The sequence below is a fragment of the Mus pahari genome, chromosome 21 (genome assembly GCF_900095145.1).
Source record: "Mus pahari chromosome 21, PAHARI_EIJ_v1.1, whole genome shotgun sequence".
NCBI classification, from domain to species: Eukaryota; Metazoa; Chordata; class Mammalia; order Rodentia; family Muridae; genus Mus; species Mus pahari.
Window position 1 is genome coordinate 26,617,891 of NC_034610.1, and position 24,543 is coordinate 26,642,433.

General features: G+C 52.4%; 1 protein-coding gene across 4 annotated transcripts; it reads right to left on the reverse strand.

Annotated features, from left to right (window-relative positions):
• Positions 1 to 211: 211 nt before the first annotated feature.
• On the reverse strand, positions 212 to 23,087 carry Cbs (cystathionine-beta-synthase). Of its 4 annotated transcripts, none has more exons than XM_029533146.1 (17): positions 22,927 to 23,087; positions 19,420 to 19,741; positions 14,004 to 14,110; positions 12,423 to 12,557; positions 12,001 to 12,080; positions 11,554 to 11,688; positions 10,948 to 11,017; positions 9,532 to 9,623; positions 8,577 to 8,702; positions 8,084 to 8,168; positions 6,574 to 6,679; positions 4,849 to 4,923; positions 4,579 to 4,713; positions 3,336 to 3,444; positions 2,760 to 2,844; positions 2,023 to 2,064; positions 212 to 814 (listed from the first exon to the last, which is right to left on the reverse strand). In XM_029533146.1, the coding sequence occupies exons 2-17, from the start codon at positions 19,617 to 19,619 to the stop codon at positions 711 to 713; spliced, it is 1,686 nt and encodes a 561-aa protein (XP_029389006.1). In that variant the 5' UTR covers positions 19,620 to 19,741; positions 22,927 to 23,087; the 3' UTR covers positions 212 to 710. The 4 variants fall into 4 exon arrangements, with proteins under 4 accessions (XP_029389006.1, XP_021077109.1, XP_021077111.1 ...); XM_021221450.2 differs by having other exon boundaries at positions 19,420 to 19,744; positions 22,927 to 23,054; XM_021221452.2 differs by lacking the exon at positions 2,023 to 2,064.
• Between the last annotated feature and the right edge of the window lie 1,456 nt (positions 23,088 to 24,543).

A 24,543-nucleotide genomic window follows, 5' to 3' on the forward strand; every position in this document is an offset into this window, starting at 1 on the left:
GGTGCCCAGGGGCACACAGGCAAGCATGTGAGGCCAATGGACACAGGATTGCTGAGAACCCAACCTGGGCTACACCCCAAGGGGGATTGTGTACAGGCATACCTACGCACACGATAGGGCCCGCTCAGCCATGGAAAGGAACGAAACTGATACAGGCCGTAACAGGCAAACATGAGCCACTCACGCCAAGGGAAATAAGGTAGACAGGACCAAAGGTACATGATTCCATTTATAGGGAGATCCATTGAGGTGCTTGTCAGTGAAGGAGGGGGACATGAGGAAGAACTGCTAAGCAGGGTCATGACCCAGGTGGTGACACTTTGTGCAGGCACTTCACAGCTGTGGGTCTCAGGTCACAGGAGCGCACCTTCATTTAAAACCCACACACTCCCATGGGGCCAGCCAGGCCCCCGAGGATGCCCACAGCATCAGTCCAAGGTTTGCCCTTTCCCACGCTGGAGCCCCCCTGTGGGGAGGACACTTTTCTGGGCACCCTGAGTCTTGTCACTCGCTATTGTAGTCTGTGTCCATCTTTCCTGGCTGACATTCCTCATTTCTGTGACACCAGAGGAAAGCCCCTGTAAGCTACATGGGCATAGAGGATTCACGCTGGGTGTTAGGATGGGAGGACCTGCTGGACTTGGTGAGGAAACTGGTAGGTGTCTGAAAACCAAGAAGCCCCAGCAGGGGGATGGAAGCCAGTCCTGGCTCTATGTCTGGGTCTGCTCACGGGCTGCCACGAAGTTTAGCAGGTCAATGGCAGTGACAACCCCAAACACCATCTGCTGCTTGCTGGACGTGTCATTGCTGCGGTCTAGGGAAAAGAAACAGCTGCTGGATTGAAAGGGACAAGGCAGGGACACAGAGCTGACCTGAGACCACGGTCTGTTGATATCAAGAGACCCTTCCTCAGACTCCAAGCAAGAGCAGAATACCAGCTGAGCGATGTGGGTGGAGCCAGAGGGCACCTCCTCTCACCAGCCCTGCGGGAGAACGCCGGGCACTGTCTGGAGACCAACCCTGGCTCTCCAGAACGGACAGCCTGGCAGGTGCCTCCTCTCGGCCCATGTCCACAGGCCATGTGCAGTGAGTGTCACACTGCCAGGACAAGCCTCAGGCTTCTCTTTCTGGCCCAGAATCCTGTCTGGCAGCCAGGGCCACCTGAGACTGGAGCCTCCTGTCAGCTTGGGCTGGGCCTACACCTCACGGCCTACAGATGCAGAGAGCCAGGCTAACAGTTTTGTATCAATTCGGAAGGATTTGGGAAGCCCAGGCTTCTGTCCACACAGTCATTTAAGTGTGGATATAGGGGTTTCCCACGACTAGGGGTGCCCCTGGCCTAGGACTTGGCCTGGTTCACCAGTTCTAGGGGTTCTAGGCTGCCAACTCAGCCTGCAGTCTTTGGCATATATCCACCTCCATAATGGTGGGCTGGGCCCTTCATGCCAGGTCCCTCCCTCTCTCTGCAGATACATGCCCTGTCTGTCTGGCCCGTCCTCAGGAGAGCCCCTGCTGGCATGACTCCTTGGGAGGCTCAGAAGGCCACACAACTGAATTCAGACAGAGGCCCCCTTGGAGGAGTCAGTCAGGGGCAGGCATCTCACTGGCCTACCTGGAACCCCAGCAAAGGACAGAGAAACTGAGAAGAAATCAGCTGTGGCATTTTGGAAACACTGAAGTCAAGGGACCATTTGTCTAGCCCAGGAACCCCCATGGAGCAAGCGACAGCGGGCTCCAGTTAGGCTGACTAGCTCCCCACACAGGGTTAGGGAGGGGATACTTTAGGTTTGTGGTAACACTCAGCTTTGTCTTTTTCTCCAGCTGCCCCTGAAGCTGGAATTCAATTTTGTTGTTGTTGCTGTTGTTGCATTGTTTGTTTGAAATGTTCAAAAATTAGGAGTCTCCCCACCCCCTTTTACCCAACTTCAGAGGTCCAGGTCCTTAGATGCCCTTGAAAGGCTGGGATTCTGACCACGAGACCCATTTCCTAGGGGCTGGGATGGGTGGGCGAGTTGTACATACCTGTGGGCCCCCCCACCACTCCTGACCAGGCCTGGTCTCGTGCTGTAGAGCCAAGGACGGGAGAGGGGTTAGACAGGGGGCCACCCCCACATGCAGGCCAGCCTTAGGGCCAGATATAAGGCCCTCCCAGTTCTTATGGAGGGAGAAATGAAGGTCAGTGCCCCTCACCCCACAGGGACCTGAGAGTGCCATCCCCGCCTACAGATGTTGACATTGGGAAGGAGCTGAGAGCAAGAAGGACAGACTGACTATTCTATATGCACAGCCTGTGGCTCACAAGCTGTCCTTTTAACAGACACCCAGAGCTTCGGAGTTCCCCTGGAGTCCATCAGAATCAACCAGTATGTCCTAGTGATGTCAGCAAGGGCCAAGAATTTCAGCTGAGCGCAGTCCATGTAAGACTGGCCCCTCAGCATCCTTAAGACTGCTGTCTTAGCCTGTGGGCCTAGGATGATTCTGTTCTATCTAAACAAGTGGCATGAGGGCTCACTGGAGCAGGAGGTGCCCTTTGGGCACGTGACTAGACTTACAGGCACACCAGGATTCAGGATGTCAGATGCTATGATGGGAAGATGAGGACCACGAATTCCCCATTACCCTCTTAGGGAGCATGTCTGCCTACCGCACATAGCAGGCATGTGTACCACGAGAACCTGGGCCAGGCACGGCCAGTATCCAGGGCTTGACATCCTTACCCCCAACAAGAACCCAGCACCAAAAGTGGGGGCCCCACTCACATTGGATCTGCTCATGGACCACCAGGGCAAAGTGGTCCATCTCCAGGATGTGGGAGAGCGTGCCCAGTGTGTCAGTCAGGCGGATCTGCAAGAGAACCTGTGTCTATACTGGCCCAAGGGCAGGCCCTCGGAGCTCTCAGCTCCCACAGACTCGAAGCCAAGACAGCACAACGCTCGCCATAACTGCTCAGGTAAGTTTCAAGTTGACAAAAGGCCACTCATGCCCAGGGCCTTAGCACGTTCTGTGTTGTGGCAACCTGCCTGAATACTGGCTTGAGATCTGACTTCAACCCCATGACTTCTGGTTGGAGGCCAAACTAGTGGACAGAGCAGTGGTTGTGGGGGTCTATAAAAGAGAGATGGACCAGGGGCCTAGAGCTTTTACTGGTCTGCACCCAAATCTATGTGACAGAGGTGACAACCTTCAGCTGAACAGACCTGGAACACCATGAGCAAGCTGTATAGTTTCCCAGGGTGGTGTGGGTCAAGGACTCACTTCTGGCACAGGACACACTACCCCCTGCCTTTAGGCCCAACTTCCTCTCACATGCCTACCGCCCCTCTGGAAAATCATACCGGTTTGAACTGCTTGTAGAGGACTTTGCAAACTTCATCTGATGGCTGCACCTTTCCAGCCAGCAGGGATGACAGCATGTTCCCGAGGGTCACCATCCCTAGGATGGCCCTGAGGGAGCAACCAGAATTTAGGGGAAAGAAGAGACAGGGTAAGAGAGGGGTCTCTTCTTAAGAACCTAACCCAGGAGCTGGAGAAATGGCTCTGTGATCAAGAGCATCTGCTGTTCTTTTTTTTTTTTTCTTTTTTTTTTAGGTTTTTCAAGACAGAATTTCTCTGTGTAGCCCTGGCTATCCTGGAACTCACTTTGTAGACCAGGCTGGCCTCAAACTCAGAAATCCGCCTGCTTCTGCCTCCCAAGTGCTGGGATTAAAGGCATGCGCCACCACGCCCGGCTGCATCTGCTGTCCTTACAGAGAGAGGACCTGCGTTCAGTTCCTGGCACCCACATAGCAGTTCTAACCCACAAGCATCTCTAACTGCCACCATCACGAAGTGTACAGATGGGACACACAGACACACACACTCCTCCTCACTCTTACAGGGGCCAAGCCTCCCACCTGGCTCTGTTGCTAGGAAACCGTATCAGGCTCCTGGGTCCAGGACTTTGCTCAGGCCCTATGCTTGGGTTATGTGCCTCTCTGCATTGGATGGCAAATATCTCTGGATTGTCTTGGACTTTCCAGCTCCCAAATAATGACACAGAGTTTTATTACTATTTATAAAAAGCTTGGGCACTACAGTGCGTTTACACACACACACACAAAACACACATGCAAAACACTTGTACACATAAAAATATAACTGGGGGAGGTAGAACAGAAGATCCCCACAGAGAGACAAATAAGCTTAAAAGTCCTGTGATGCTGACATCCCCATGGGGGGTCCAGGGTGAGGATGCTGGTCAACCAGGACTCCTTACCATGCATTCTCTGGGAGCCACCCACAAGGTGCCTGTCCCCTTCTCCCTAGGGCAGTCTGTGGGCTTGCACAGCGCCAGTGAGTAGGGCGGGGACAGAAACACTGAGACCTGAAAGAGTTACTATGGCCCAGTGTCAGCTGTTCAGGGACAAGGTGGTCAGCAGGCTGTCCATGGCTCTGGACAGTGTATACAAACTGACCACACTCAGCCTGTTGCTGCCCATCCCAGTTAGTGACATGGTCACCGAGACCTGGGGAATGGGACCTAGGATCCTGGCACAGTCTAAAGTCAGAGCCCTGGAATGTAGCGAGAGAGAGACTGACCCAGACTCATTGACCACAGGTGCCTGGTCAAAACCCTTCTCCCGGAGGATGGCGATGGTGTCCTCACAAGTGACCGTGGGCAACACGGTCAGTGGGGCCGACAGGCTCAGCTCTTGAACACGCAGATGCCACCACCTGAAGGAGGGGGCAGAACAGGGCAGGAAAAGGCAAGCCGTTGGGCTAGGAGAGAACCATCATGCTGGGAAACCGAAAGGCCATCCATCCTTCCTGCTCGCCCAGGGGTGGGGCAGAGGCGGGCAGCATCCTTACCAGGGCCTCTTCACTGAGAGCTCCTCTTTCATGAAACCCTTCTGCAGCATCCATTTGTCACTCAGGAACTTGGACCTGTAGGGTCAGTGTGTCACTGAGGCCTCTACCCAGTGAGAGGCACATACATGGCCAGGGATGTGGTTTGGGGGGGTCTTGCACTTGTCTTGGGTCTTACTCTTTCTGCATTGGATGAAAGGATGCCAGAGTTCCAGGGAGGCAGATAACTCAGGGTTACTGGGCATCTGGGTTGGAGGAACCAAGGAGGTTGCTTCTAGGAGCCTCTGTGATCAGAACCTCTCTTGCAGGTTCCTCCTTGCACCCCCAAGTCTGCCTCAGCAGAGAGAACCTTTCCCATTCCAACCAAAGGCTGCTGAGCAGGCTACAGAGCTGTTAGGGTGTGCCCTGAGGAGGCATGCTGAGGAGTGGGAACACGGAAGAAAGGTGGCCACTACGCCAGTATACACTCATACATTCTCATAGAAAATGCTCAAGAGCTTTGAGCCCCTAGAATCACACACACTAGAACCATGCACACAGATACACAACAGGCCCACCATCTGTTGGAGAGACAGATGGCGGGCGTCTGATTTGTCTGTCACCCTACCTGGAAGCCAGCAGGATGTCCATGCCTGGTCCTGCCAGGCTGTGATGCTCTACACACACTACTCTATGTCGCTCACAGGTTGTGGATAAAGCCCAAGGTGAGGAAGGCGTGGGTTACCCATCACTACCACTCCCGTTGTCTGGGAGCCCTGCTGCAGAGTGGCTCCTGCTAGCTCGGCCAGGAACCCAGGCAGCTGGCAGGACTCCAAACCTGCCGGTCACAGGTGGCCAGGCAGCGAGCTGTCCTGTGAGTGCTGAGATCTGTCAGTACCAACAAAGCTTCACAGGCTACTCACTGAGTGGTCACATCACAGCAAGTCTATGAGAACCCAGCCAGGGGACACTCACCCTCCTAGGTCCAGTCTAGGACAGCCGATGAAGCGGCCGAGCTGGTGGACAGGACTGTCCCATAAAAACATCAGTGCATGGGCTGGAGAGATGGCTCAGCAGTTAAGAGCACTGACTACTCTTACGGAGGTTTTGAGTTCAAATCCCAGCAACCACATGGTGGCTCACAACCATCAGTAATGGGATCTGATGCCCTTTCCTGGTATGTCTGTAAACAGCTACAGTGTACTTACATATAATAATAAATAAAGCTTTAAAAAAAAATCACCAGGTGGTGGTGGCGCACGCCTTTAATCCCAGCACTTGGGAAGTAGAGGCAGGTGGATTTCTGAATTTGAGGCCAGCCTGGTCTACAGAATGAGTTCCAGGGCAGCCAGGGCTACACAGAGAAACCCTGTCTGGAAAACAAAACAAAACAAAACAAAAAAATTATCAGTACAGCTTGGCCCATGGCACCCAGAGACCCTCCCCCAAGGGTTAATGAAGCCAAACCAAAGAAAACAGGACAGAAGCGGTATGTAAGGGGCACAGTTGTCCACTTAAGCTGTCGCCATGGACACACATAGACTTTTACACACATGTACACGCTCACATGTGCTCAGGATGGAGCCATGCCAAGTGAACACCGGCTTGGCTCAGAAGCCATGACGGATCCTGGACAAGCAGGCTTCTGAGGCCCAGCTACCGTCCATGCTTTCCCATCATCCCACAGACGGCACTTAGGTGACAGCAGCCGGAAGGGTGGTGGGGACCAGGAGGGTGATGGGGCCTTACATGTAGTTCCGCACAGAGTCGGGCAGGATGACCACACAGCGCTGTCCTTCCTGTAGCTCCTGGGCAGCCTTCACGGCCACAGCCATGGCGCTGCCTGAGCTTCCACCTGTGGAGAGGACTATCAGACCTGCCCACATGTGTGCACACGCCTCCATATATAAGCGCGTGTGTGTGTGTGTGTGTGTGTGTGCGCGCACGCGCAGAACACACACATCTATGCCAATACTCTAGAAAGGTCTGTGGGAGCCATTCAGGCATGTAGATGAATACCCAGCCCTGGGCATCTCGCACATGTCCACACATGCTCTGGGAAGATCTGTAGGGATGTCTGGCCAAAGACTGGGCCTGCAAGGAAGCCACCAGTCAGGATCATCTTCCTCCTCACAGGCGATGACGCTGGTTGCTTCTACCTCATAATTAAACTCTCACTGAGGAACTGGGGACAGCCTGGGGCAAATGAGCCTTGATGTTCAGCCAGAACAGGTTAATGGCAGGGTCCTCCAAGCAAAAGCCAACCAAGGACATGTGTCTCACTGACTACCTATAACCACCACGCAAAGCCAATGTGTGACATTAGGTCCCATCATAAAGAGCCCCAGGTTCACTGTGACACTGACCATATAGAGCCCTAGACCTGAGGACCTCCAGAGAGAGCCAAAGCCACTCTTGCTGCCTCTCCAGTTGGGGCTCATCGGGGTTTAGCCTAAGAGGGTGCAAGGCAGCCAGAAAGGTCATCCTGGTGTCTCTCATTTCTCACAACCATGGCCCAGCTGGCTACTCATCTCTTGAGGACCGGGGCTGCACCACTTACAGAGAGGGCCCAAGTACCCCGAGTCTCCTCCTACTGGTCATGCTCCCAGTTATTTTCAGTCAGGAGAAAGGGCTTATTTCCTTTCTCCTGATAGTGCTTGGCCATGCTGGGGCTGACTGCCTTGCCCTTCCCCTGACCCCAACGTGACTGAAATGTGGGGCCATATTTATAGGGCAAGTTCAGGCACATTTGGTTTTCTCCAGATGTCAGGTTTCACTCAAGCCACTGGGGTTTCTGATGACCTGTGTTCAGGCAGTGGTGTTCTGTCCACCCTGAACAGGGTGACCGAGGAGCCCAGGATGGGAGGAAGACTGTAGAGGTTGCTTTTAAGTGTGCCTCAGCTGCACAGAAAACTAGGAAGGCAGGCGGGGCTGGAGCGATGGCTCAGCGGTTACGAGCACTGACTGCTCTTCCAGAGGTACTGAGTTCAAATCCCAGCAACCACATGGTGGCTCACAGTCATCTGTAATGAGATCTTATGTCCTCTTCTGGTAAATCTGAAGACAGCTACAGTGTACTTACATATAATAAGTAAATAAATCTTAAAAACAAAACAACAAAAAAACTAGAAGGCCCGTGCCTGTGCCTCCTGCCCTGATCTCCACAGGTGACTCTGCAGAGGGCAAGCAAACTGAGGTAAGGAAGGCTAAAGCCTGGGCAGGTGCATCTGTCACCCACAGGGCTTGCTCGGCCACTCACCACATAGCAGTCCTTCCTGTGCAATGAGCATGCGCGCGAAGGCGAAGGAATCTTCATCGTTGCTCTTGAACCACTTATCCACCACCTGTGGCAAGATGGGGTCGAGCCTGAGCTCAGGCAGAGGGACCTGGGGGGTGGGGAAAGCTCACAGACTTCTTCCCCCCTGCATCTGCAAACCCAGACTTCTCGGCCCCTCCCCGCTCCCTTACGCTTTGCAGCTTAACTCGGACCACCCCCATCTTTATCGGTCTGGTGGCCTCAGCTAACATCCGCTCTGGCCATCTTTGTCTGTCCTTCCCTTTGCCTCTCAGAGCATCGTCAGATATGAACTTGAACATGATAGTGAGTTTCACCCTGTCTCAGTTCCTGTACCAGCATCTCCCTCTTCTGTTCCTCAACATCTGGGGCAGCTGAAGTGCCAGAATGCAGAAGCAAGTGAAAGATCCGGCAGGAGCCCGTGGCTCTACCTGGGGGGTACTTTGCCTCAACCTACCGCCCTGTCCAGGACTGTCGGGATGAAGTCATAGCCAATCCCTTCCACCTCATAGGCTGTTTGCTCCGTCTGGTTCAGCTCCTCAGGTTCTGCAAGGATGGAGCCTTCAGGATCGACGCCGATGATCTGTAGGGTGGGCAGCTTTAGGGCTCAGGTTGCAGGTCACAGAGAAGTCCAACCCAGCCCTAAGCGGCTGCTGTCGGAAGAGATATTGCCCCACTAATATCTGCCTGCTAATGACTGGCGCACAGGATGCATGTGCCAGTCCCAGACCAGAGGAAGGTAAATCTCCCAGAGTCCCAGACAAGAAGCCGGAAAGCCACAACCTATCCAGCACAAGGTATTTGGAAAGGTCTTCCCAGTGCTGCTTCAGGAAGGGCCCCAGCCACAGGCATTTGCAGAGCCTTTGGAAGAGCAGCTCTGGACACTGACCCCTTCCTGGAGGGTGGGCAGTCTCATGGGGAGAAAATGCCTGTTTCTATGTGCCAACCCTAGCCCAGTGGTTCTCAACCTTCCTAATGCTGAGACCCTTTAATACAGTTCCTCATGTTGTGGTGACCCCACCACCACCACAAAATCATTTCTGTTGTTCTTCATAACTCTAATTTTGATGTTATGAATCAGATTGTAGACATCTGACATGCAACCCCCAAAAGGGCTTGTGACCCACAAGTTGAGACCCACTGCCCTAACCCAACCTGGGGACTGTGTTAAGTGGCTTCTGGGCTAATCCAAAGAGCTTCATCTCACTCCACATAGGAACCGCCAGGACCCTTTGCTCCCCAAATTCCTACCGGTGACTGGCTATGACTCTTCCAGACAGCAATGGGATCAGCTGGGAATGTGGGGGAGGAACTTAGTTCTCAGGCAGAGGGGCCACCCAGCAGCTATGCGCCTCTGAACACAGCTGGGGCCACCCTGTCTGGACCAGCACCACCCAGGGTACGACACTCACTTTACAGCCAGGGCACTTCTCCTTCAGCTTCCTAGCAATCCCTGTGATGGTGCCACCCGTGCCTGCTGAGGCCACCAGCATATCCAGCTTCCCTAGGGAGAGAAGACACTCTCAGGCCACGGCCAAGCCAGCCCGAAATCAGGTCAGTGAGATGAACGTAAATGTCGACCATCACCGCCTCTGTCTGTGGCTGGGATGGCAAGGAGCTGCTTTCCGCACTGTGGCCTTGGCCTTTGAACTCTCCATCTACAAGGATGGGCCAGCTGGGGAGCTCGAAGTCTGGCAGAGGTAAGCAGTCAATGGTGCTCCTTCCTGGGCTGTTTGATTCTTGGGTGATTACAGAGCAGCAAACTAGACTTTTAGGACACAGGCAAAATAGCTGAAGCTGAGAACTGCCCCAGGCTCTCATATTGCTGATGCTCGGCATCAGGCAAGTCTGAGCCAGGCAAACTCAGGAATGTGCACCAAGCCTGCCAAATGAGGATTCTCACTCATAAAACCGGGCACACAAACACTTGGGCTTTTACTGTCCAGCTCCTGGGCATGGAACGTGTCTGTACCCACAGCAATGCCAAGGTCAGGTTCCAAGTGGGAGGCCAAGGCTGGTACCTTCCAGCACCTTCTCCCATGAGGACCTCTAAGAGAAGCGTTCCCACCAGCGCCGGGAGCTAGGCAGGCAGCATATATCTCATGCCTATACTGAGAGTAAGCTAATTGCAGCTATGAATCACCATGCAGCTCTGAAGGTGAGAAAAACTAAATGCCAAAGTCAACGTCCCTTGATCCCCAAGATACGGAGCCAGCATCAGCATGCCTGAGCTCAACAGTGCCTACAGCCTGGAGGACATAGGGGTGGGACACAGCCTGAAACAGGTGTCTCAGATGTAGGTGAGGCAGAGGCAGAGGCCAAGAGGGGCTCAGAGGAAGGGGAAGCTCTCTAGAAACAATTTCACAGCACAGAGGGATGTTTAAGGTGAGTTTACCAAGGAGCGGGGGACTTGTGCACCCCCAGGGAACCACACTCGACTGAATATGACAGCTCTGTCATCTTGACACAACCTAGAAGCTTGAGGGAAGAGAGTGGCAGTGAGGGATTGTCTAGATCAGGCTGGCCCCCTGGGCATGCCTTCGAGGGACTGTCTTGATTTTATTAATTGATTCGGAAAAGACCCACGTTTCTAGCAATGGGGTATCGTGGGCTGTATACGAGCAGAGGAAAGTGAGCGGACCACGAGGCATGTGTGCATCCTCGTCTGTCTACTCGATGGGGTGTGGGTCTTGCGTGGCCGACCAGCTGCTTCAAGTTCCTGCCTCTTTGCCTTCCCCACAGTACTGTGAACTGAAACAAATCCTTTCTCCTCCCCTGAGTAAGAGGTGGCTGCAATCGAGGTGGGCAGAAGAGTGGAAAGCACGCACCGTCACACTGCTGCAGGATCTCCTCGGCGGTGTCATCGTAGTGTGCCAAGGGGTTGCTGGCATTGCGGTACTGTCCAGGGAAAACAGAGAGGCGGTGTGTGAGCTGGCCGAAACCGCCTGCATCATTCATGGACGCGGGTCGCTGAGCTCCATGCTGGTCAGCAAGTCCTACAGCAAGCAACCTAGAGAACCTCATCTTGGGGCCCTCACATGCAAGGTAGTAAAACCTGGCCGCCACGGTGCGAAAGTAACGCTGAAGCGAAACGAACAGAGGGGAGGCTTTGGGAGGAAGGGGTGCAGGTTCTTAGATATTCTGCATCTTCAGAGCCCCAGAAGGTCAGTTAACCCAACCTCACTGTCCAGTGGGACAGCTCTCCTACGCTGACACTGAGACAACAGAAACCAAAGGTTCTATCTCTGAGTACGGCCTGGAGCATCTCCCCAGAGAAGGTATGTCGCCCTACTCACACTGGGCAGAGACCAATCCCTCAGCCTCCCAACAGGCTCCCGTAGGAAACACTACACTTGAACACAAATCTCTGACCACATATTTGCCACCTTGGGCATTGTGGGGGAGGTGGGGAGACGTGGAGGGAGACACCTAACCTGGTCTAGAATGTGAGAATTGGGGATTTCGTTCTTCAGTCGCCACGCCACTCCCACGTGGGACTCGGGGGAATCAAATCTGGCGTTGGTGGGCGTCCTCACAATCTCGACTCCCAGAGCCCGCAGCACATCCACCTGTTCAGGAAAAACAATGCCTTTATCACTGTACCTAGGCATCAACCTAAGTGGTACCCTTGGGGGCCCTGCCCTCTCACCTTTGTTTTTAGTTGTTAAAGAAAGGCTTTTATTAAAGCAGAGGCCACACAGGGACGTGCGCGCGCGCGCGCGCACACACACACACACACACACACACACACACACACACACACGCCCCTGCCCCGCCCTCGTAGCTCTTCTTATTTACTTGATGTAGCAATAGTCCTTCAACCCAAGCCCTCCCACTGGCCACGCCCTCCCCTGCCCCACCCTAGGCTGTCCTGGGCACACCTTCTCCATACTCATCTTCTCCGGCATCACGATAATGCAGCGATAGCCCTTCACCGCAGCAGCCAGAGCCAGCCCGATCCCTGAAGGGTCACATGCGGAGCGTGAGAGGGGCTTGTGACATGCGGAGCGTGAGAGGGGCTTGTGACATGCAGAGCGTGAGAGGGGCTTGTGCCCAAAGCCCAGCACCTCCCTGCCACCTGCCTGGGACACCAGGGATAAACCTCAGGACCGTGAAAGGTTCTGGGAAGGAACCCCACACTCCGATGACGATCTGACAGCCAGGTACACAAATGTGCTTCCGGGTCTAAACCCGATCAGAACATGCACACCCGGGGAGAGGCAGCCGGTGACCAGCCTTCCCTTCTGACCTCCCCGTAGGTCTGCATGGGCCTCTGCTCTGCCCCAACCGGTCGTTCCTCTACCTGTGTTGCCAGAAGTTGGCTCAATGATCGTGTCTCCAGGCTTCAAGGTTCCAGCTCGCTCAGCATCTTCGATCATCCGAAGGCTGATGCGGTCCTTCACACTCCCACCCGCATTGAAGAACTCACACTTGGCCACTGAGAAGCAAACATGAGTCAGAGAAAGGACTCTGGTCCTCACATTCCTGACATCCTCAGCTACCTGATACACCCCTGGGATGAAGGCTGCCCCTGGTGTTTGCCATTCCACGTCCACTGCCCACCTCTGTACCTAGACACTCCTGGTTACAGCGGGCCTGTCTCCCACCTGCCCTGCAGACCAGGGTGACACTGAGTGAGAAGATGGTCAAGAACCCAGCAGAATGAATATGTGCAGCAGGAGCCTGGATTTGAGCCCCTACACTCCTGCAGCATAGCCAGTTCAAGCAACCCCAGCCAGACCACCTCAGTTGCCCCAAACTCCTGTACCCTTGACTGCCTCTATCATCCTTGGTCAGTGAGCCCAACCCTCATGCTCTGCCCTGCCCCCACCTGACATCATTCTGGACCCTTCTTCCCCACCTCAGGGCTGGAGAAGCCCCGTACTCCAGAATACCCACAGATCGACTTCTTGGCTGGCTTTTGGTTCTGAAACCTACCATAAACACACTGTCCCCTCAGAGCTAGAGGAGATTCTGTGGGCACAGAGGGGCTCTGATGTCTGCTTACTTGGCCCCAGTCGTCAGCCACATCATATCTCCAGATTTGTAACACTGCTCCCACCCCCACTCCCGGGGCAGAGCCAACTTAGCCCTTACCTCAGACAATAGCCCAGCCTATGACTGCCCACACCCCTGCTTGGGACCAGCTCCCTGTAAGGAACCCCTTCCAGGACGCATTCATCTGGGACCTAATTCCCAATTGTCCCATAAGTGGTTGGGTGACCTGCTTCCTCAGCAGCCATGACTGTCACTCAGTGCAAGCTTGACCCCCATATAGGAGGACCCTCCACTCCTCCTGAGGCAAAGCCACCCCACACAATCTCCTCATAGACACATTCTGCCTAACATGGTGTCTCATGCTTTTAATCCTAGCAGTAGGGAGGCAGAGGCAAGCAATCTCTGATTCAAGGCCATCCTGGGCTACAGAGTGAGTTCCAGGCCAGCCAGGGCTGTACAGTGAAACCCTGTCTCAAAATACAAAGCAAAGCTGGGTGGTGGTGGCGCACGCCTTTAACGACAGCGCTCAGGTGGCAGAGGCAGGTAAATCTCAGAGTTGGAGGCCAGCCTGGTCTACAGAGTGAGATCTGGGACAGTCAGGGCTACCCAGAGAATCTCTGTCTCAAGAAACGAAAACAATCAAAAAAACAAAATGAAAAGAAACAAAAAGATGCTTGCTCTGACAGCCCCACTTCACTTCTGCCTTCATCGTCTTTCTGCAGGACCTTCCCAGGTTGGCTCTTGGAAAGAGGCCATCTCAGTCTCTAACACACATTCTTCATCCCAGAAGACCCCCGCTGCCGGTATCCCCCCAGAGCCTCAGCAAAGGGTCATCCCAGGGCCCTGGGCCAGGATGGAGGCAGTCTCAGGAGAGCCAAATACTCACACAGCTCACACTTGAGTCCAGCGTTCTTTGAGATCTTGTTGATTCTGACCATAGGGGTGTTCCCAATTTTCCTCAGAATATCTGGCAAAATTTTGGGGGATTTGGTCCTAAAACAGAGAGAATAGGCCATTCAGGAAACAAAACTGAATAGCAGTTCAAACCTTGATGTTGCAGGATATTTGATCACACTGTGAACCCGACATTGTGTTATTTAGTGAATAAAAAAGGCTGTTTCTAGTTGTGGTGTGGCTCAGCGGTAGCACACACCTTTAATCTGTCTGTCTGGAACATAAAAATGCTTTTAGTACACATCTTTAATCGCAAACAATGAAAGTAAAGTTAGTTTGTAGAAGGAAGCAGCCATGTTTAAAAGTCATCTAAGTCAGGCGTGGTGGCACACGCCTTTAATCCCGGCACTTGGGAGACAGAGGCAGGCGGATTTCTGAGTTCGAGGCCAGCCTGGTCTACAAAGTGAGTTCCAGGACAGCCAGGGTTATACAGAGAAACTCTGCCTTGAAAAATCCAAAAAAAAAACCAAAAAAAACAAAAACAAAAAACAAAAAAAGTCATGTCATGAGTGGGAGACAAAGTGATGAATCAGAGAAAGATTTGACAGACTAGGATCTGCCTAATTCTCAGGAGAAGAGAGAGGAAAAAGAGGCTACTTAAGTGAAAGCACTGCAGAGAGAGACAGAGACAGAGACAGAGAGACAGACAGACAGACAGACAGAGAGACAGACAGAGAGACAGACAGACAGAGACAGAGACAGAGAGAGAGAGAGAGACAACAGACAGACAGACAGACAGACAGACAGAGAAAAGAGAGAGAGGGGGGAAGAGAGGGAAAGGGGAAAAGAGAGAGGCAGGTTTTCACAGGCAAAGTCAGAACAAGCCAGAGAAGGAGAAGGAGCCAGAAGAGTAGAACAGATTGCCAGAGCTGGTTTGAGGCCAAGCAGAAAAAAAAAAGCTAGAGGACAAGAGAGAAGCCAGATTGCATCAGCCAGCCAGCTATCAGGAAAAAACTAGGAAGGGGTGAGCTTATTCAGAAGCAAATCTCAGAGGCTGAGAACTTTATAGGCCTAGATTAGACTGCACGGAGGCTCGAAGCTTCCAGGACTAGGCCCAGGTTAGCAGACAGAGGCCTTAAGCCTCCTCCGAGAAGACAATGACTTCAGACGAATAGAGGATACTATTATACCCTGGCATCGCATCGTGTGCTGAGTTGTGGAATCCCTGGCAGATCCACACCCAGCACAAATAACACACACACACAGTCACCCACCCAAAGACCCTAGTACAGTGACATTTGAAGCCAGTTCGAGGGACTGGACCTCCATGTAACTTCTACTCCCTGGGTCTGACCATGCCCCTGCATCTCACAGGACATTATGGATGGGAAGCTAAACTAGGGACACGCTCCCTGCCATGATGATAATGGGCTAACCCTCTGAGGCTGTGAGGCCGCTGTGGTCATGGTGTCTCTTCACAGCAATACAGCCCCAATTAAGACATCTAATTGGGTTACTTTCCTTTTACTACGCTTCAAATGGTTCCACAAGAAAGGCACTGGGTCACAGAACATCATACTCTACTCTGGGCCAAATGGGCCCAAAACAAAACAAAACCCTGGAGACTCCTCAACAGTGTCACGCGTTCATTATACCAATGGACCCCAAAGTCCCTCTCTTGTTTTTTTTAATTCTGCTTTGTGTTTTCAGCCCCTGTTCACTCCAGATGGGACTATCGTAGGGACACCCATCACCATCCGCCTCTGTGCTGTCTCCCACCGCTGGGGATCCCACCATCTCCTCCTCCTCTCCCTCAAATGTCACTCTTCCTTGCCTTTCAGCCTTGTCACCATATGATTTATGAGTGACGCCTACTATCCACACCGTGTTCCTACTGAGACCTAAAACGGTTCAAGACATCATCTGCAAACCCGCCCCACCCCCCGGTCCCCATTAATGACTTGGCTTTGCTAATCTGTCAAAAGGAACATATAGAGATAAAGACCAAAACCCTGCTTGTGGGATGGAGAGATGGCTCAGTGGTTAAGAGCACTGACTGCTCTTCCAGAGGTCCTGAGTTCAATTCCCAGCAACCACATGGTGGCTCACAACCATCTGTAATGAGATCTGATGCCCTCTTCTGGGGTGTCTGAAGACAGTTACAGTGTACTTATATATAATAATAATAATAATAATAATAATAATAATAATAATGACATAAAAGTTGCAGAAGGCATTTAAAAAAAAGAAAAAAAGAAAAACGTGCTTTAAAATTACATATGCAAATGCAGAACCAGCACAGACAGCCCATGAGGTGAGACCATGTGTGATGGTTTATATATGCTGTGCCCAGGGAGTGGCACTCTTAGATGTTGTGTCCCTGTTGGGCATGGGCTTTAAGACCCTCATCCTAGGGGCTGGTGAGATGGCTCGGTGGGTAAGAGCACCGGACTGCTCTTTCGAAGGTCCAGAGTTCAAATCCCAGCAACCACATGGTGGCTCACAACCATCCATAACAAGATCTGACGCCCTCTTCTGGAGTGTATGAAGACAGCTACAGTGTACTTACATATAATGAATAAATAAATTAAAAAAAAAAAAAGAAAGAAAATCTATCTTTAAAAAAAAAAAAAAAAAGACCCTCATCCTAGCTGCCTGGAAGCCAGTCTTCTCTTAGCAGCCTTCAGCTGAAAATGCAGACCTCTCAGCTCCTCCTGCACCATGCCTGCCTGGATGCTGCCATGTTCCTGCCTTGATGGTAATGGACTGAACCTCTGAACCTGTAAGCCAGCCCCAGTTAAATGTTCTCCTTATAAGAGTTGCCTTGGTCATAGTGTCTGTTCACAGCAGTAAAACCCTAACCAGGACATGATGTACCTTCTCCCTAATTTACAGGAGAGCTTTCAGCAGGCAAAATGGTACACTGTAATCCCAGCCCTTAGGGCACAGAGACTGGAGAACCTGGGTTTCCAGGTCATTCTTGCTACATAGTAAGTTTGAAGCTAGCCTGGGGATACATTGAGACCCTGCCTGGAACATCCCTACCCAGATCTTGCTCCCTCTCAGCCTCATGGTCCTCTCTGGGAATTCACCTGCTACAGATAACACATCTTAGTAAATTATGTCTTCTTCTCTTTTGAGCCCTGGTAAATTCCTTGACTGCTCATGTTGTCAGTCTTCAGGATGCTATTTCCCACCTATAATCCCATTACTTGGGGGAGACTGAGGCAGGAGGATTGCTCTAAATTCACAACCCAGGCCAATCTAGGGTCTAAAACAAGATCCCACCTCAATAACAAACAAACCCTGACTTGGAGACAATAGACCCAGCCTATCTTGTTTGAGAATTTTAACCCTCTGATCCCTCAGCCTCCAGAACACCCCAACTGCTTTCCATTCAGGTCCCTGAACAACTGAGGTGCCTCCCTCGCAGGGGTAGGTCCTCGGGTATCATGCTCCCAGAGTCCCCAGAAGCCTGGCATTACTGGGCCAGCAAGGCAGAAGTGATGCTAAGAAACAAAAGACCCAGGACTATAAGCCTGTGGCTGCAGGACTGCTCTGCAACACTTCAATGATTGCAGTGTCACCAGTACAGTTTCTAGAGCAGACTCTCTATGGCTCTCTATCTGCAGGCTCCAGGGTGGCTGCACACCCACACACTCTCATCCACCCTGCTTAGGGATCTGCGCCCCACAGCAAGCCTTCAAGGCTTTACCAGGCTGCTGGTTCCTGGCTTCCTGCCTTCCCCGCCCCAGGCTTCTCACATTGGAGCCAAACTGAACTAAATAGAAGCCTCGGTCACCTTTGGCCCCCGGTCGGGGGAGGAGTCAAGAACCTGAAGTGCCAGGGTGGAAGGAGCTGCCTGGGGGCCCCACCAACAGGCAGCAACAAGTTGGATTCCAAGCAGGTCTTCCAGAGAGGCAGAGTCACATCCTGAGGAAGAGCTGGACGAGCTCCTTTCCCCACTGTCCTTGGTTGGAGTCAGGAAAGTGAGGCTAGGCTGAGCCAAGGCCAAGATGGATGGCCTGACCTGAACCCCAGGGAGGCCAGGCAGGGACAGCTTTAGGATACAGGCTCAGGTGTGCTCACTCCAAAAGTTATCAGGTGATGGTTCCGATCCGCCATCCACCCCAACTGCCCAGACTTTGCCAGTACAGAAGGGCAGCTCTGTGGGACCTCAGAAACCCCAGTTCCTCAACAGGGCTGCCTGAAGCCGACCTGCTCCTCACGCTGCAGCCACCACATCAAGAGCCTCTGGAAGTGGCTGGTTGGTCTCGCCCTCATCAACCCATCCCATCTTTCCCAGTGTCCATATCTGCCCCCGTACCGGTGCCCTGAGCCAGTGCGGGAGGGCCGGAGCCTTCCCTAGGGCTCCTTCCCTGGGCTTCCAATGACTTCTACCAGAGCAGGGTTGATCAGCTGAGGACAAACTTGCCCTTAAGGCTGATGTATGTAGCTGCACACATCTTTGAACAAGCAGTTCCCAGGCTCTTGGGAGCCCTTGGGGGGTGGGGATGGGGTGAGCTCTCTTGTGCCTCCGGTAGCCACAGAGCTCTTACCCCCTGCTGGGTTGTCCCCCGGCTAAGAACTCCTCTGACCAGCTCCCACCTGTCTCCTGACTTCCCAGAACTGGAGTCCATTCGACTGACACAGCTTTTATTTTACAAATGTTCATCCCCACCCTACCCCTCTTTGGCCTCTTAATAAATGCTGCCTTCTACATGGGCCAGGCCTCACACAGACTTCTGAACCAATAACAGTAAAAGCTGGTGGCCACACACAGAACTGGACTTCAAGGATGTAAAACACAAACCCTTTCACCTACTTGTTTGACTTTGAAGACATTAGACTTAGGAAATGAAGATAATCCTAAGAGCTTTTTACAACAGGGTGGAAACAACGTGCAGGGCTCCAACCTGGGAGCTTTAGAACAGGGTGGGACACTGTGCATGTTCCTAAGCCAACTACTGACTGAATGTACAAGGAATGGCTTCTATAGCCAGGCAGTGGTGGCACACACCTTTAATCCCAGCACTTGGGAGGCAGAGGCAGGTGGATTTCTGAGTTTGAGGCCAGCCTGGACTACAGAGTGAGTTCCAGGACAGCCAGGACTACACAGAGAAACCCTGTCTCGAAAAACCAAACCAAAAAAAACAAAAACAAAAGGTGGGGGTGGTTTCTATTATCTATCAGTGCCAAGGACAGTCTTTGCCCAACCATAAAAGGAGCCCACCAGAGCCAAACACCGGTCTATGTAAGCTGCAGTACTAAAGAAGCACCTTGCTCAGCTGTGCCTTCACTGTTTCTACCCCTGTCCTGCCCCCACAGGGATTATAGGTATGGCCTTCACACCCTCCCCCACCCCAGGAAAGAAACCCACCATCTTGGGATCAAAAACAGAGACTTACAGCACTGTGTGATGATGTGGGGAGTCCGCCATGGCCCTGCCCAGCTGCCAAGTACATCTGCTCGGGGTATCAGGCCGGATCCAGACTCGCTCCTTGTCCCCTGAGGGGCCCTTCTCCAGTTGTCTCTTTTCTGAGTGCGTGTCCAAGTGCTGGGAGCCCCCAGCAGAGCCATCTTCACACTGGGATGTCCCTGAAGGCATGCTGGGATTTTCAGAGGGAGCAGGGACCTGTCGTTAAGTAGTTGGCTCTTGAGTCCCCTCTGGGAGTGTTGGCTCCACTCGAACAAACTCAGCAAGGATGGGAGAAAAGGAGCAGGTTCCAGCTGCTGTGGGAAATGGTTGGGGTTCCTTTCAGAAGGTTAAACATAAACCACCATCTGACCCAACAATTGAATCCCAAGGCAGAGATCCAAAACACACAAAAGTAGATATTTACAATGCCCATTCTCATGGCTGTCTCAGCCAAAAAGTGACTATAACCCCAAGTCAAAATGTGTCCCGTCCATGTGACACAATACTATCCAGGCACAAAGGGAAACAGATGGGGGCTGTAGAGATGGCTCAGCAGTCGAAAGTGCTCACTTTACAATCATGAGGGCTGGCATTCCGTACTCAGACACACACACAGATAAGTCAGTTTTGTTTTGTTTTGTTTTGTTTTTTAAGGGATGGACAGAGTGTTCAATGAAAGGAGCCAACCATACACGAGATTTCGTCTATACGAAGTGCACAGAATAATCAACCATCCTATGCTTCCATGTCTGTGAGGGGCCCAGAACAGGTAAGCCAATAGGAACGCAGCGAGAGAACACTGAAGAAAGGCAGGAGAGATTGTTGTGTTTCATCAAAAAAGAAGCCCGGAATATGTTTGGTAGAGGCACAGTATGATGTTGGGGAAGGGGGTCCCTCTGCGAGCCTATGCTGAGGCATCCCTTCCCCCTGAAGGACCAGCCACATGATGGTATAGTATAGAACAGTTTATTTAGGGTATAGGGAGGGGACTTACGGGGATAGTAAAGACAAAGAAAGGGGAAGGGGAGAAAGTAGAGGAGTAGAGGTCAGCCCAGCCATGAGCACATGGGGGGGGGGGACAGAGAGGGAAGAGAAGAGTAAGAGAAAGGAGGGGCCCCAGCAGCTTCTTTTATAGTGAGTCAGGCACACCTGGCAGTTATCAGGTAAAGCCTAGGCCAACAGAGATCTTAACTGTTGAATGCACAGGGGCTTGGGAGATGATGAAAAAAATATGAGTCTGGTCCTATTTCTCATTCTGTAGCTGTGATTAAAACAATAACAACAACTACTACTACAACAACAGCAACAGCAGCAACAACAACAACAACAGCAACAACCATACTGACCAAAAGCAACTGCAGGGAGAAAGAGTTTATTTCAATTACAGTTCCAGGAAGTGAGGGAAGGAACTGTAGCTCAGGAAGGCAGCTGGTCACATTGTTTCCACAGTCGACACCGAGAGAAAGGAAGGTAAAGGAACTGGTGCTGCCTCCTCTATCCTCCCCCGACCTTGCTGTTCAGGACTCCCTGCCTAGAGAAGGGTGCAGCCCACTGGGCTGGCTACTTCCACATCAAGTAATGAGCAAGATGATTCTCTACAGACATGGCCCCCAGGCCAATGAGATCTAGGCGGTCTGTCTGTTAAGACCCCTTCTCGGGTGATTCTAACCTGTGTCGAAGTGACATTTAACACAAGCCTTGTATAGACAGGGACAGAAGTTACACAATCCTGTGGACAAAGTGAAAAGGCACCCCCCCATATTGGCCATTTTTGCACATCAGACTAATTTGCAGATTAAAGTTATTTAGCGGATGGATGTGTAGCTTGGTGGGAGGAGATGTGGCGGTTGTCAAGTGCTAAGCCGACTGCCAAGAAAAAAAAATGTGTGCACACAACATGCAAAACATGTACACATTTTCTTGTTATTCCATGAAGAACGAGGAATCACAGCTTTAAAAAAAAATTTTTTTTAAAGCTGGGTGTCATTGTGCATACCTTTAATCCCAGCCTTCAGGAGGCAGAGGCAGGTGACTCTCTATGAGTTCGAGGCCAGCTTGGTCTACCTAGTAAGTTCCAGGACAGCCAGGGCTATGTAGAGATCCTGTCTCAAACAACCAAGCAACCAACAAATAAATTCATCTTTTAGATGTACTAATATGTATGGGGATGTTTTGCTTGCATGCATGTATGTGTACCACATGTGTGTGCACCACGTGTGTGTGCCTGCTGCTCTTGGAGGCTAGAAGAGAGGGTCAGATTCCCTGGAAATGTAGTTACAGATGATTGTGAGCCACTAGTGGCTTCTGCAAGAACTCCAAGGGCTCTTAACCACTGAGCCATCTCTCCATATCCCCAAACTTCTGTTTGCCTAACATGAACACCTTGGTGTTCTAAGTATTCTAGATGTGACCTAGCACTCTAAAATGACGTCAGGCGCCCACCTGGCCCTGGCCCACCTTATTCATTCCCTTGGCGGGGGAGGAACAACTAACATCAAAACGCATGCGCCCAGGCTGTGGCCTAGACTGGTGTTTCTCTCCTTAGGTTCAAGAGCCCCCACTACGTGGTGGCGCCGCCTTTAATCCCAGCANTNNGGAGGCAGAGGCAGGCNGATTTCTGAGTTNNAGGCCAGCCTGGTCTACAAAGTGAGTTCCAGGACAGCCAGGGCTACACAGAGAAACCCTGTCTCGAAAAACCAAAACAAACAAACAAACAAACAAACAAAAACAAGAGTCCTCGTGGAATAGGAAGCCATCGAACAACCCGAACCCAAACTCGTCTTGGCGAACGTGGCCCAGGGCATCCTGCATCCCTCCGACTCGCACGGAGAGGCCACTCTTCCAGTGGGGTTTTCCTAGGACTATCACGCTCCCGCACAGACCGCCTGGCCACTTGATCTTCAGAAGGGGCAGTTGGGGACAGTGTGTGGTATGGCAGTGACGTGAGAAACCCTCTGCAAGTTGTACAGCCCTAGGTATCGCGCCCTCTCCCGCCCCGAACAGGTCCCGCACAAGGCGGAGAACCTGCCCTCCCACGACTCCGCCATCCCACACGACACTACTTCAATATTTACCCCCACCCCGGCACCTGTGCCCCAAAGAAAAATTTGCAAAACAGCGGTCTCCATCTAAAACTGAGGAAATCAATGACCGGTACCGGGGTAGCGCGTCACCCTAGAACCGGGCTCCACGCTCAGAGACTCGCAGTCGTGGGACCTGGGGCCACGTGGGTGCTCAGCATAGATCTGCGGGGAGGTCGATACTTGCGGGAAGGGGACAAAGGACGCAGGTGGCAGCGGGACAAGTCAGGACTCCCCGGTGGGATCACGGGGACCTTAGCGAGGTGGAGCACCGGGCTCGCGAGTTGGCATTGCTCTGCGCGTCCGGGTACAGCTGAAGCCAAGTCCGTGCCCAGGGATGGAGAATGCCCGCTACCGAACCGCAGCGAGGATCTCGTTGTTTGCGCGGCGTGGGAGTCAGTGCGGCCGGAGCTCACCTAGACTCAGACGCGGGAAAACGGCTCGGCCTGGGCTAGGATGGAGAGCACGCACGGACAGGATCACAGCTCAGATGGGAACCCGGGGAAGGGTGGCCGGTCTAGAACCGACCCAGCCACACACAACAGGCTTAGGCGATTGGCCCGGCGACGGGGGGCGGAGGGCCGACACCCGCCAATCCCGGGCCGCAGAACGGCCGCCCACTCACCCCGCCCCCCCACACCCCTTCCCCTCTCCACCCCCACTCTGGCTCCGCCAAGGCCCGCTGGAAGCCAGGCCTCCACGGTGGGGTGTCTGCTTGCTCTTTGAGAATTCTGGGAGTTGCACTCAAAAGTTCGAAAGGAGAAGTTCTGCAGTCTAACACGTGTTTGTCGTGAGGGGCCCCATGCCTGTGCCCAAAGGTCTGCACCTTGCGGCACAGCCTGGCCAAGTGTCAGGGAACCTCATTTCTTAGGACCCGATCCTCTCGAGAGTCACGGCAGGATCTGACGCTCACAGGAAAAGAACCCAGAGCTCTTCCAAGCAACTGGCCTGCGTCAGTGGTGTCACTGGAAGGGCGCCCCCAATATCGATATCTGTAGGAGGTTAAAAATGGGCATGACGTATGACGTGGTGGTGCCTGCAATCCCAGCATCTGGAATGGAGTCGAGAGAAGAAAATCTCAAGTTTGAGTTCGAGGCCAACCTGGGCTACATAAAGAGACCTGGAAGGGGGGCAGGGGGGGTGTCTCTCTCCATCTCTCCGGCCCTGAGTTTAGCTTGGTGAAATATGGTGAGCTCCAACTTCTGATCTTCCTGCCTCCTCAGACCTGGGATTACAGATCTGGGTCACCATGCACAGCCGAATGTAACATTTGATTAGAAAGGCCACATCTTGTTCCAGGGAGAAATCTTCTGGGCTGGAAAGTGTACGCCCTAGGGCAAGTACCTAGTGGGTCTGAGAAACCTGATGCCAACCCAGAAGGAGAGCCTGTTTGTTAGGGAGCCACTTAGTCTGCGGAGCTGTTTTGCCTCCCAGTGTATCTTATTTTGTCATACCAAGGGCAAGAACACTAACAGTAATTCCCAGGGATCCTTCTCTCAAGATCCCAAATGTCTGGCCAGGTCTTAGGAGATATGATAAACGTACATTAGTGGTGGTAGTGACTTAAAGCCACGGTTACGGTGCCCTTAAGAGAAGATGAGAATTTGAATAGAGAAACAGCCCTATGAAGATGCAGGCAGGCATTGGAGTTACTTAAGTAGATACACTAGCTGCCAGCACTGCTTGCCCCTGGCCAGCTGCCACCTCCAACAAAAAAGAGGAGGACAAAAGAAGCCCCCATCCCCCGGTCTCCAGCATCCTGGAACCACACACACACACAGACACACACACACACACACACACAACAGTTTGCAGTTTTGTGCCATGCAAGTATTTCCATTTTAAATCAAGTTTCTAATAAGTCTCATTTTATTTAAAATTGAAATTTTTGAACTAATTTCAGACAGCTTGAAAAATGGCAGGAAAAGTGTTTGGTTTCGAACCCAGGACGAGGGACTGAGGGGCTTACTTTGCAAACCAAAGCAGAGCTGACTTCCAGGTTCTCCCAGCATCCCTCAGTCCCTACCCGGCCC